Source organism: Falco rusticolus, chromosome 3 (assembly GCF_015220075.1).
Source record: "Falco rusticolus isolate bFalRus1 chromosome 3, bFalRus1.pri, whole genome shotgun sequence".
NCBI lineage: Eukaryota > Metazoa > Chordata > Aves > Falconiformes > Falconidae > Falco > Falco rusticolus.
This window is the reverse complement of record NC_051189.1, coordinates 92,689,964-92,703,855: the sequence shown is the minus strand read 5'-3', so window position 1 is coordinate 92,703,855 and position 13,892 is coordinate 92,689,964. Positions and strand designations below refer to the sequence as shown.

Genomic DNA, 13,892 nt, shown 5'->3' with positions numbered 1-13,892 from the left:
AAGGAACAATTAATGCACCATATGTACAAAACAAAAAACCAGTCTGTAGGTGTTATACTGGACGTTAATTTGTTTTAGTCCCATGTATCTTTTTTCTGTAGCCAGCATTTCCTCATTTGTATTGCATTTTGAAAGACTTGTACCCAGTAATGGATAGTTGCTGTTCGTTGTTCTTGTTTTTTTCTTCTAAGCTAAAATGTGTATATATATATACACACACACAGTGTCTTTGTTTTGGAAACCCTTTCTCTCTTGCAGAAAACACTCCATTTCTTCACAGTTTAACCCTACTTACGGATATGGGATGATTTGAAATCCATCCATTATTAAGCAACAAAATTACACAACATCTTAATGATTTGGGGCTATTTCTTTTCTAGAAGAAATAAGCAGTTTCCTCTTCAAATCTTGCTAGGACAGCAGCTGCAGATGAGAATGAGCTTCCATATTTAATACATTCTATTAACTTCACACATACAAACACACACTCACTCACTCACGCACCCAGCGTCACATTATAGGTGAACAGGCCCTAATTAAAAGCACACACCATCTGCTGGTGTGCGGCAGCAGGGTGGCACTCCATAACCATACTGATTCCTGTGATTGAAATGTATTATTTATGAGCTCAAAGAGAAAATATGCTGCTTGGCTGGTGGAGGCTACATTAGGAGCTGGATAGCACCATCTAATGGTATGGAGTGCCTCTGGCTGTTCATCTTCCCTCTTCTTCCTCTCCCATCCTCAGTCTCCTCCCCCAATATTTTTGTTTTTGAACGTTGTCTTTGGAGCGTTTTATGATCAAGTTTCAGTCAATTTTGTGTCTCGTGTTTCACTTTTATACAAGATTGAAAATGGTTGTTGAAATATTACACTATTTGTGGGGTTTGCAGCAGCATTATTTATTTTTTTTCCTTCCAGCGCCACACAGGGTTTTAGTTTCTGTAGTAAAAATGATACTGATGTGATGTGGTGATAGAGAAGTGGGACATTATCAAGATAGCTGAGCAGGATCACTTTATTACCATTTCTCCTTCCCCTCTCAAGCATGCATGTAATGAAAGTATCTACTGCTCAGCCTGAAAATTTCATTTTAGTATTGAAATTGTTTTTTGGTTTGTTTTTGTTTTTTTTTACTGAGTGGTACACTACAGACTGCGTAAAGGTCCTTTACTGGGTTGAAAAGAAAGGGGAGAGATTTGGGGGTAGCTGTAGCATTGTACCATCCTTCCTGGTAGCAGAGATCATGACCTCTTCCTGCTTGTAGAGATTGTGTCCTGTTATTGCTGTTTTAGTTAGTGGGGAAATGCATGAGGAGGTGTTGGACTGTGGACTGAGGGGTGAAATACTCCTTATCAAGAGAGGAAAGGTGTGACAGGGAAGGAGCCCTTTCTGTTATGGTTGGTCCATCAGTCTGCCTTTATTGGCTGCGGGAGTACAAAGTCAGAACTAGTAATAACATAATGTATTTAGTGGTTAGTTCAGTGACCTTTAGAGTATGCAGAGTGACAACAGTTGCACTGATTCAAAATAATTTGGGGAATATTTTTTTTCTTCTTAGGCTTTTTGTTATGTTCTTGAGTTTTGCAGTATCCATGCCAGGCATCCAACAGTATATTTACGGCAGTAACAAGCATGAGGACTGGACTGATATGTGATATACAAATTTTTTCTACAATAACTTCCAGTAAAACCACTTTTTTTTTTTTAATTAAAGAATCTGGTCACTCTTTCAGCTGGGGCAAGACAAGACCCTAAATAAAAAGATATATGTATAAATCTGGCAAAATACATATATCTGTGTGTGTATGTGTATGTATATTTATTTTAAAAAATCAGCATGTTTTAAAGAATGTTGAAATGTCATAAACTGTGGCACATCTATGAATACATGTTGTCTTATTGTTTGTGTTTAGAATGTATGCCATCAGAAGGATAAGAGATGCCTTCAAAGAAAACAAGAATATAAAGGATTCTGAAAAAATAGAAGAATTAGTGAAAAAAGCCAAAGCAAACCTAGAGGTTATTCATCGGCAGGTATGTTTATTTCTCTCATTTTATCTAAGAGTTGTACACTTCTTAGTCAACTGTCCTATACCAGTACAGATGGAAAAAATAAATTCTTGCTCAGAACATCTCTAGATGAACAGTAACTGTTCTTGCATGTCTGAGTCTGAGACGGTGGGAAACATCCGTTTCTCCATGATGGTTGCTGTAGGACATTTAGGGATGTTTGTTCCATTAGCAAGAACAGGCCTTGCTATCACACGTTTATATGCTCTTCTGTTACCTTTTCAGTTGTTTATTTTACCATCTCTTCACGCTGCTTCTCTGCCCTGCCCTAATTTTCCTTTGAATCTGCTTCCTCTAGCCCATGTGTATTAGATTGCTTTCCTCCTTCCATCGTAGGTTTAGAATAGTGGCTGTGACATTCACTCCAAATAGGCTTGCCCTGTGTGTTTGTTTTTCCCCACCTCTAGATACAGTGTTAGAACAATAGCAAAACAAGAAAATCCTAAAGTGAATTAAGTAAATGCTGGCTAAATATGTCCAAGCAGGGTGACAATTTTTTCTTTGGAAAAAGTTGAGCCACTGGCAATATTTTTCTTGACCTTGTCCAAGTAGCATTTGTGGTATCTTGGTTCCTTCCACTAGCAGCATATTTAGACATGAATTATACTTCGTTGAACTTTAAATACTTCATTACTTCTCATACATACCCACTGTCTTATCTGCAGTGACCACTGGAAATTTGAAGAAAGCATGTTTCTATGGCTGAACTCTCTAAGAGCACTTGCAGTGCTTAAGCTGTCCCTCCTTGCAAAATCCACACTTACTGACACCGGTCAGAGCTGAGTAGTACTTTTATTAAATATCAAATTAATATGTGCTCCTGTTCCTCCATGGTCTGTTTTAACATTAATCTTTTAACAACCAGCAGGTCATTTAGCTGGATTCTTACTTCAGTAGAAAGCTGAGCCCTTTGATTTGGCAATTGAGTATGAATGTTTTGGTGCAAGTTTAATTATTTCTTTGGAATTTCTTCTCCCGGGAACAGGTGGTGTTTTGTGCTACCATAGTTTTGCCTTTTTTTTTTTTTTTTTTTTTACCCTAACACTGCTGTTTTTGTATTTTGAAAGCGTTTCTCAAAGAAGCAATTCAGTTTGGATTGATTCAATGCAGTTATATTTAAATGTTGGGGTGGGGTTTTTTTCATACCTGTAGGTGATGTGTAGCATTTTCAGCCCTTTTTTTTGAGGTTTTATCTTAGAGAGCCTTGATATCCAATATTCTCCGGGGAAATATTAGAGGCTGGAGAAGGCAATGAAGGAGGTGTTACAGGAAGAGTCAGAGATCACTCAGATCTGAGTTAGTAGTTTATTGAGTTATAATCAGTAAATTTAGGTACGTAAAGTATTTAGTAAGTACAGATGGATTGGAATACTCTACTATTTACTACACTTTAAGTTAGGATGGGATACAGAAATTATTGCTTAAGCTTAGTTATACTATCTCAAATGTTACATACATGCAAAAAAATGTCACTTACCAGCCCGCTGATGTCTGGTGTCAGGTAAGGGATCTTTCAGCTTGGAGGGGTAACCTTGAGAGGAACCCCTACTCAAGGGGAGATCACCGCACCGCAGCCAGCTGCTATGGAGGGAGAGCTCAACTGACACTAACGGCTGCAGATACTTATAGTGTAAAGTGGTTGATTTTTAGTCACGTTTTCTGCTGTGTTAATGCAGTTTCGGCCACTTATCGGCCCATTCTCCAGTGAAACTTTGGGTTTGGTGCTCAGCTCTTCCCTGACAGCCTCACACAACAGATTAACTTTGGTTAAGCCTACTTGCTAAGCATCTGCCTGGACCAAAGTACAGTTAGTTCACACAGGAGAAGTTCATCTGTTACAGGGGTGGCAAAAGGTAAGCATGCACGGGGTCAAATTCTGCCACTTACAGAAATCTGCATTAAAGAAGTAACAATTCGTGGCTGTGGGATGTCCCATAGTGAAATGCTACAGAAAATCTCTTCTAGATTGCGGCTAAGATAAATTTCTGTCAGCATGCCTGAAAATGCTCTGTGATGCTTGCAAGTAAGAATGTAGACATTGTAGCTTTGATAAATAAGGAAAACATTAGTGAGGCTACCACAGTAAATGTTTTCCCATGAAATGGATGACTGAAGTGTACTAAATTTATTTTGAAATATCTTAACTAGGACCTGCTTGGCACAAGTCTTCTATAATACCAAGTACTTCCTTATTCTGCAAAAAGTTCAATTTCAAGGTACCAAAGCACTTGACATAGGTGGGAGATATTGTTCCTGCTTTATAGATAAAGTATCTGCGATGCTGATTTGTGGTACTTTAATGTTCAGGTTACCCTGACCTGATGTGGCTATGATTTGGCTCTTGCTGGTTCTGTGAGCCTAAATAATAAAAGGAAGTTCTAAGTCAAGCGGTGGGTAAGTTGTGTTAAAATAAAAGCTTTCCAGCTTTTCTTTTGACAAAATGTGGTTCTGGTGACTCATCTAAGCCGTAATAAGTCTGGGTTAGACTTTAAAATAGAACTCCTGTCTCCTGTCTGAGTCCTGTGAACACCCAGATTACCGTATTACTGTAGACCCTGAAAAAATCTACCATTTCTCTAAAACAGACTCCTGACAGGGTTGGACTCTTGTGGGTCTTGTCTTGCACCTTTTAAGAAATTTTTGTTTAGCGTAAAGGTTGTCCCTCAGCATCGGATAGGTCTTTCAGCTGCCTTGGAAAAAGTAGGAAAAGCAGGCAGGCTTGGTTAATCTCTGTCTGGTATACCCACTTACTGTCCTTTGTAAAGGAGTTTAAGGATACTTTGTGTTCGGAGGTTGCTAGTGAACATTTTGATCATACATAAACATACATGTACATGTGCCTGTACATACACAGCTATCTCTAATAAGCCTGCACATGAGCAATAGGTAATTGTTTGATATACCAGTCTGTATTTTGCACTGCTAAAAATGTTGTGCATTTAATTCTTCATTCAAGAAAATGACAGCGATAAAAGGTTAGACAGGATTTGTTATTTTCCCTTAGCATGGATTCTGCTTTTTTTCATTTCACCAGCAGAATCATTTTAATCTGCTACTTCATGCCACCCCCACCCCACCCCTTTTGCTACTTTGTAGTAATGGCAAAGAAATTTTGTAAGAAATCTTTCTTGACTGAAGATTGAGAGACATCATTGCGAGCCACATTTTGCTCTACCACGTAATACATAAATCGCTTTAAAATATTTTATATGTAAGTGTGAATTTTTCAGCCGGGAAGATGTTCAAAGGCAAAAAGGGCTTGTAGGGTTTCAGTTCCCTGGAATAGCATCACTTGAATTTTCAGAATATGAAACTCTCCACATATGTTTTAGTTTTGTAAACATAGAAAACTAGTATATCTTATACATTATAACCAAACTGTTGTGAAGCAAACTACATTAAATACCTATCTTTCTGTTATGCGTTTGTTACTTGGAGGGTGTGTTTGTCACTGCGACGTACCAAAATAAAGCAGAATGACCTGGGTTATTGCTAAATTTGCAGAGTTTTGCTTGTTTGTTGTTTCAAATCTTAGTTATTTGAAGGATTCTCCCACATGTGAAACCATTCTGCTAAAGCTAAAGTAGTTTTAATTTGAATCATATTTTGGTATAATTCCATGTAAGAATTTAGGGAAAATATACTTTAAAAGTAAGGAATATTGAAGTCTGACACAACCTCCCCTTTCTAACACTGCTAAAACAGTGAAACTTACGTTGAAGTGTCTCTTCTATGTCACACCTCCTAGAAATTTTCCAGACAAAGTGTAATCATGCTGTATTCGGTTTTGGAAGGAAGTATGTGTTTATCTTACATGTTTGTGGGAGCAACAGACAGTAACACACATAGTAACATAATAGGCAGTGGAACTTTTAACAGAAAATAAGCTGGTAAAAGAAAATTAGTTTATCAAGAGAATGTGTTGACACATGAGTCCCTGCAAGACTTCATGTTTGGGTAACAAGGATTGTTTTTTTCTGAGTCGTTCCTCCCCAACGCCCCCCCCCCCCCCCCAAAAAAAAAAAAAAAGTGTTTCTAAAAAATTTGAGAACTGTTCTTTGCAGAATTTCTATCATGTTTCATTGTCATCTGTCTTTCAGCTGCAGAGGAAGAAATAAATATTGGAAAAATAGCAACACTGTCTTAAAAGTGAGGTTTTCAATAGAGCTATTAAAAACCTTAGCATCTAAATTTATATTCATATTTACTTGCTGTCAAATTTAATCTTGCTCTGTGGAAAAACATTCATTCTTGCTCCCTGTTTAATTGAACATTTAAGTAATGAAGTCATCTGACATTATTAAGACTTCATATTATGCTTGGTTAGTTTTAAATATAAAGTGCTTTTATTTTTAAATGCAGAAGCACTGAAGCAAATGTAAGATCTAGCATGCTTCTCTTTTTTTGCCAAGTTTGGGGTTTATTATGATGTAGCACATCTTGGTATTGCTGACTTTTACATAGTGTGTCGATAGAAATTAAATAATATCCCACTTTGCTGACAATTTGTTGTTACTCTGAAATCAAATTTATATTCACTTTACATCCTAATTTATGGTTTAGTCATCAAAGTGACCATTGAAGTGTAAGGTTCATAAATAACTATTTGAATCAGCCTAGTGGGAAATGTGAAATAGTGACAGATTACTGTCATTTTGTTCATGTCAGTCACTGTACAATTTGCTTGAATGTTATAAAAGTAGCTTTATAAAGCTGAAAAGCATGGAGGAACATTAATCTCTGCCTTAGTTGTCCTCTGCTTGTTATTGGTTTCGATTTAAAAATAGTCTGGCTAAAGGAAGGAACAACTGATTCCTTTCTCAACGCTGTGAAGATATTTTTTGTGTGTTTACTATGTAAACAGTACAATTTGTGGTGTCTTCCCTGCAAAGGACATTGTGAGAAATGCATTGTCACAAGTAAGTTTGAAATAGAAAGTCTTAAAAAATTTTGAGGCTGTCTTGAGGTCCTTTGAGGATTATTGTAACAGCTGTTCCCCAGCTATGCTAATATGACTTCATTTGTGAGTTTCCATTGCTATTGGAATATGTTAGTGGTAAGAGAATTTGCCCTGTAATGTTACTGCTGTTGCTGAGATTCAAGATTTATAGAAGCCACTCTGAAATTAGGAGAATACTTAGTGTTTTGAAGTATTCGCTAGTTTTCTTTGTGTCATGCTGTCTCTCAAGTATTGAACTGAAAATATAAAAGTGAAATTCAAAAGCTATATTAAGACCTGTGTGCTCTACTGAAATCCATGTTTTAATTTATAGGACATCTCATTCTTATGTATTCCTCCACAGTACTTTCTGCTCAGCTTTAGATTGTGGCTGGAAACTACCAGTCATCTTTTTGTCGCACTAAGGATTACTTTGGGTTTACTGGCAGCTCTGAAGGCTTTGTTATCAGTAGTAATTTGACATCACACAACTACAGTATGCTTCGGTAAAACAGTTTTGATATTTTGCAGCCTTTATTTGTCCCTTTAAATAATCCAAACTGATGAGAATCATGGTTTCCAGAAACTTTTAGCAATGAGACAAAAGATGCACCATGTGTGCTGTGTGTGGATCTGCTTCCTTTACAGCTGGATAGTCATCAGCATTTTCTCAGGGAAGAGATGAACTTTTCTTTTTCATTGGAGTTTGAGTTATTCTTCCTCAGTCTCCATATATCTTACTGCTCCCTTCAGATAGAAGAATGAAGGAATGTGATTTTTGAAGTATGAAAACTCTATTAAAAAGGTTCCACTGATAATGATAAATACTATTTGCAGCAATTTTCATGTTTGCAGCATGTTGTAAGTACATTCTGATCCTTGCAATAATGATTGATTATAGTAATGTTAGTTCTGTTTCTTTTAATGAAATGCTTTGTGACCACGCCTTGATAAAAATCTGTATCATGCTTAATGTGAAATTTCAGTTTCATATTCTTGTGTTTCTCCGTATTTGCCATTTCTAGTAAAAATAATTAGTGTGGTCTTGTTTTGAAATTTGTATAAAATAAGAACAGTTGAACAGCTCTGAATTTTTTTGGTTTTTAGCAAGCCCAGTTGTCAGGGCAGCTGTGTGTATCCAAGTACTGTGCCTTCTTGAGGGTTCATTAACAGTATCTCCTCTTAGCAATATCAGATTCAGGTAACAGTTGAATAGACGTGGAGATTATACTGAATGAATGTACTAATACAGCACTCATCATAATATGAATTGGTAATAATATAGCCACAGCATAAAGAAGCATATTTCTGTTAATCAAAATAGTATAAACATTAAAAGACATTTAATAAATATTAGCAAGACAAGCAATTTCAATTATAGTTGCTCTAAAAACTGACAGAAGTACCTTAGGTTACTGCGCCTGCTCTGGATTTTATTGGTCATTGTTTGTGGCTTTAACAGCAAATACTCCATTGTTTTTCATAGTTCACTTCTGTAATCTAGTACTAGTAAAAGTAAGATTGATTTGCAGCAAGAGCAGGTAACTTAGTAAATGCCAAAGTGTATGTATTTCTGGACTGAAAGCATATTGTTGAGCATTCAGGGGACTTGTACCAGTTTACACAGTTGTGAATGACATTGGAATTGACTGTCTCAAGGAACTTGTCAACCTTCAGGAAACGTTCTGTGTGTCTGAAGTTCCCTGTGTTTATGCTGCAAAGCACTGGGGGGCTGGATGCCCTTAGCAGGAGAAGGTTCGTTATGAAAATTCTTACTAGTAGTTTTAGTCTTGGGTTACAGGTCATATTCTGTCTTAATTTTTATGAATACATAAGAAAGTTGCAAAATACTGTGTAATGTATTTGATTATGTTAGCAACACTTTTGAAGCCAAGAGGAAAGAATAGCTGGAAAAGCTCTTCAAGCACTCGGTACAGTGTGCAGCACGCACACTGCTGTTCAGGAACGTATATGATATTGGCAAGTCACATTGTCCTGCTGGCAGCCAGTTATGCTGGAGCTCTAATATGGTTTCCTCTTACCAAGTTTGTCACTGCAAGGAAATTTTAAAATCACAGATTAATTTACTGCTTCTCTTGAAAAGCTTCTTGAATTATATTTAATTTTTTTTTCCAGCTTCACAATGGCATTTTTCTACAAAAATGTATTTTTTCTGCAAAAGTTTATAGACTTACAGCTCTTACGTAACAGGATTGTCCTTGCAGGTTTGCTGCTTTTTCACTAGTGTCATATATTTCTGTTTATTACAGCTGCACCTACTGTTCCTACCGGATTAAAACAATGTTATACTCGGAGAGAACTACTCTTACCACTAGAGCTATTTAGTTTGTTAAAGCAAGTAAAGGCACAGGAAAGAGTTTTCAGATGCCTCGTTCACAGAAAGAGCAGGAAGTATATGGCATAATCAAGCAATGGGCAAATATCCTATTAAAACAGTTTTAAAAAGTCACTGCATCATATCAATTTCTCAAGGCAATCAAGCATCTATATGCTTCTAAATAGCTGCAATGGTATCTGGGATTTAGCAAATGGTTGGCATGAGCCTCTTGCATTTCTCTTATTGCTAGCCTGTTCCAATACTGGTAGTCAGAAAAAAGAAAAAAAAATGTAATAGGAGTGACTTTGAAAAAGGTTTGGTAAATTTGAACAGATACCAGGTGAATTGGAACTTGTCCCGTTGCAGGGCATGTTAGCAGTGAGGTCCACTTCGGCCAGCCTTTTCAAGTAGGTTTTTCATCTTGGCATGTATTGTAACAGATGCCAAAAGCCCAGAGCTGTCATGTCAGCTTCATTTCTAGCATCTGAGTCCACAGTAAGTATAATGGACATTTTACCTGTCTTCAGCTGGCACGTCTCTCCAGGTTACCCCTGTGTGAGTCTCCAGAGCGGTGTTACTCCTTAGGTTTTCATTTAACTCTCCTGATGGAGAGCAAGATTGTATTTTCAGACGGGATTTGCTGCTGTTTGCCCTGCTGATTAAATTACAAGTGGCAGGTTTTGCCTGCAGTATTAAATACCAAAGTAGACCCTGCATTGAAAGTAACCTTTAGGCTACAAGCAAAGGCAATTCAGATGTGGAATGAGGCTTTGTCTCTCTGATCTAAGAGCCTTAGTGTAAAACATTTGATGTATGCAGTAACCTTTCCTAAAAAAAAAAAAAAAAAAATGCTGATGAGTGTTGGCAGCTGCTTTTAAAATACTTTAATTATCTGTCATAAAGAGGTGTCATTATTTTTGTTACATGTATTTAGTGGCTAATCTGGTGAGGTTGGGGCCTTATCATAAGTAGTAAGTAGTTATATAACGCATCCAGAGCTCTGAGCATCTGATGCTGTGCACAGAGTAGGGCTGTCTGAAGGACAGGGAAAGGACTTACGCTATACTGAGCAATTTGGCATGGCAGGATGCTGTATCTCATGAAGTAAATGCTGGGTGTAAACTTCCACATGGAAAAGAGTAAGTTTCGTCAGCCTGGCTGCTCGGTAACTTCTTAAAACAGTTAGCAGCACTGACTGAACTGGTCTGTGCTGAAGAAAGCTCCAGAAACAAGGGAAGCTCACGTTTTCAGGGAGATGTGTTCATCTGCACCCCCCTCTTCATGCTTTCTCCTTTCCTGTGTTTGGTGTCTCAAGGGCCACTTGCCCAGTGTGGTGATGGATGTGTGAATGAATATGGTTCTTAAGGGTGGCTGTTGCAACAAAACTTCAAAGGGATCCTCTTCCAGCTGAGGTGCGTAACAGCAAGTGTGTGTGTGTCCTAGTATAAATATAAAATGTTGCCAAGAGAGGGAAGGTACAAATAAGTGCTGGTACTTTTGATCATGGCTTAAAGGACTTCTGCCATGTTTCTAATCTCACTGTGTTGAGTTGATGCCTGATCTGGTTTGTACAGGTTCCAGTTGAGGGAGGGTTTGAAGACTGAGTTTCTAACCATTAAAGTATATTAACCTTTGAGCAACTTTGTCTTTCTTGCTGTGTGATGTCTGCTGCAGAGCAGAACATTTGTAGAGGATCTTTTTCTTTATGCAATAGGAAAAAGAGAAGTATGGCAGTTTTGTGTGTTATTTATGAAATATATAACCTTATAAAGGCTTGCATATATATTGTGACTTATGTTCACATCAGAACATAGATCTCTCCTGAGCATCCCTTTTCAGTGGTGGTATCATGGAGTAAACCAGTTTTAAGTACAGCTAGACCTTGAAGAAATGAAAGGGATTGCTGTTTTGAGGACTTTTGAAAAAAGTAAGAGAGACAAATTACAACAGTGACTTCTGTTTTGATCTCCTGCAGTTTGATGGTGTTTTTTTAATCTGGTTTTGTTTTATTTTGCCTTCATTTGCTTCGTTGGTTTTGTACTGCTTTTTGAAAGGACACAGTGTCAGGTTCCATGGCACTGCAGCTGAGCAGGCACACTTCCCTCCAGGAGGAGCTTTGGCGCTTTGTCTGGTGCCTCAGATTCCCAGGACTGTGTTCTGCTGCCCTTGAACTGCAGTCTGTAATTCAGGATGACAGTGTTGGTGTTGATGCCCTCACTAAGTCACCTAGTCTTGTAGCTGTGGCACAGTGTTGGGTTTTTTAATGACATTTTCTTCCCCCATGCTCAGTCATCAGTCTCTCTGCGTATTAGTGAGTTTTCTCCTTTACAGCTAAGGAAGGGAAGACGGAGCGTTTTAGCTCCTCTTCAAGCTACTTGCATTCTTTTCTGCCCTTTCAGGTGGCCATGCTTCTCCTCTCAGCACAGTGAAAACACAGTATGTAAAATCTTCCCCTGCTACTCTAAATTAGATTCCTTTTTTTGTTTCTGCCACAGATAGTTTGTCAAGTCTAAAGAATTTATTCTCGTCTTCATTCTCAGCATAAGGCCAGCCTGCAAAGAGCTCTATTTGTCCTGTTTGCTCCAAGAATCTGGCTTCACGAGTGCTTTTTATTTCCCCGTCTTACTATCATCATTCTTCTTCTGTTGGTTCAGTCACTAAAACTTCCATTATTCTGGTTGCAGAGGTGCCAGTTGTTTTCTTATTTTAAAATTGCTTGTCAAAATTAAATGTTTATAAGCCCCACCAAATGTTAACTGTCATTTAATAAAAATCTGGGGAAAAAGTTACTGAAAAAAAAAAAAAAGAGAGAGAGAAAAAAAGAAGCCTTCTTCAAGGTTCTCTGTCTGGTGTGTCTGCATCTATTGTAGTCTTCTGGGGGTCCACTCTGCGGGTCCATTGAATACCCCTGCGGTTTAGCATAGCACCAGACATGTCACTGTCACTAATACTGTTTGACTGAATTTTCAGCCAAGTAAACTCACAGTGATCTAGTTTTACTTTGACAATAAACCTAAACATATATGGCCTTCACTTAAAGCTCTTTCTAACAAAGAAGCTTTTATCATCAACATGTTATGTTTCAATTATATCTTTTGCAGTAATTTTGATTCTCTCTAGTGTCTCTAGTAAGCTGCTTGTATTTGAGGGAAATGTTTGATCCATGAAGTTGTGATGAAAGGCCAGACTTTAGGAAAGAAAGTTGCTAGACTCCAATATCAGCATGTCTGATCCAGCCCTTGGAAGTTTAAGCAGGGAAAACTGTTTTCTAGACAAGAATGTAGTGAGAAGTTTAATTAGTGTTTACGCAGTCTCCTTGGTACTGGTGCATTGCTGCTGTCTTTAGCTCTGTGCTTTCTGAGGTGAGCCTGGTTTTTTTTGGCCATTAAAAGCTATAGCTGCAGTGCCCTTCATCTTGGTGACAGGCATTATGCCAGTACATTAATTCTGAAAGCAAGTAAAAAGAAGAAGGAAAAAAGGAGCCCAAACTCTTCCAGTCACATTTAAATCACAAATTGACCGATTCCTGTTGTTGTTCTCTCTGGGGTATGTCAGATGTATGCTTTCCCCCTTCGAGGTATAGGCTGCCTGAATGTCCTTCCTAGGCTGTGTGCTTTGTAGGAAGTGAACCATTACTAAGCAGAGTTTTGAGTTCACCTTTATAATTTGATCAACTGTAGAATGTACCTAAATACATACTTTGAAATAAAGATCGGCTGTTTATCCTGTAAACAAGGTCTTGTCCCTCGCCAGGGCAGTTCTGAATATTGCAGTGTAGTGGCTAAATAATACGTTCATAGTCTTTCTCCTGTGAGCATGGCTCACTTGCTGAGCAGTTGCTTTGGTAATTTTTACCCTGTTTTGATCTGAGTATATGGTTAATGAGAGTGTTATGTTACCTAATCACCTAGCCTTTCACATTAATACAGATATTGTTTGTAATTCTGTTGGTTTTGTTGTTGACTCAATGCTTTGGTTATATGTTCAAGTGATCTTAATTTTTATTGAGAGTACTTTTTGTCTCACAGAAGTCTAATTTCTATGCACATTTGTCAGTAGTGAATACTTATGGGGGGTGATTACTTTCTTAACTGCTTGTGCCAGTATACCTCTGGGAGGTTAATCAATCTTGTGTTTTTTAATTGACATCAATAATGTGTTTACATTTATCAATATTTCTTAATTGTCAAGTTATAACAGTGGAACTTCAATAATAAATCATGCCAATGGTTAACTTCATACATTAGACTTTTAAGAGTCTCCTTAAGTAGTTTGATGGGTTGTAAATTGCTTTTAAATGATTTGTGCATATGCTCATGGAGGAAGAGGAGAAAAAATTGGTATGCAAAGTTGTGCTGTAGAATACTGAAGAACTAACCCATTGACAGTAAAATACCTTTACCATATGTATGGTATGGTTTATGGGTTAAAAAAGGACGTAAGTCTTTTCAAAGTGCTGGTTTTATCACTAATAATTTTGTGAGTATGACAGTATATGTACATTGGTTGTGCCATCCCAAGGGACTTGTCATGGCTGGGCCT

General features: G+C 37.6%; 1 protein-coding gene across 8 annotated transcripts in view; it reads left to right on the top strand.

The window, feature by feature from the left end:
• The window catches only part of LYRM4 (LYR motif containing 4), a 92,093-nt gene that overhangs the window by 20,932 nt on the left and 57,269 nt on the right, over nt 1-13,892 (top strand). For 7 of the 8 annotated variants that reach the window (XR_005103396.1, XR_005103395.1, XM_037381754.1 and 4 more), the window contains one exon: nt 1,917-2,037. Coding sequence is in view for 6 of the 8 variants with exons in the window: in XM_037381754.1 (XP_037237651.1) it covers nt 1,917-2,037 (121 nt within the window). In the remaining 2 variants the exon portion in view is untranslated. Of the gene's footprint in view, nt 1-1,916; nt 2,038-2,738; nt 2,860-13,892 lie in introns of those variants that run through there. The other variant, XM_037381753.1, reaches the window with a different exon arrangement.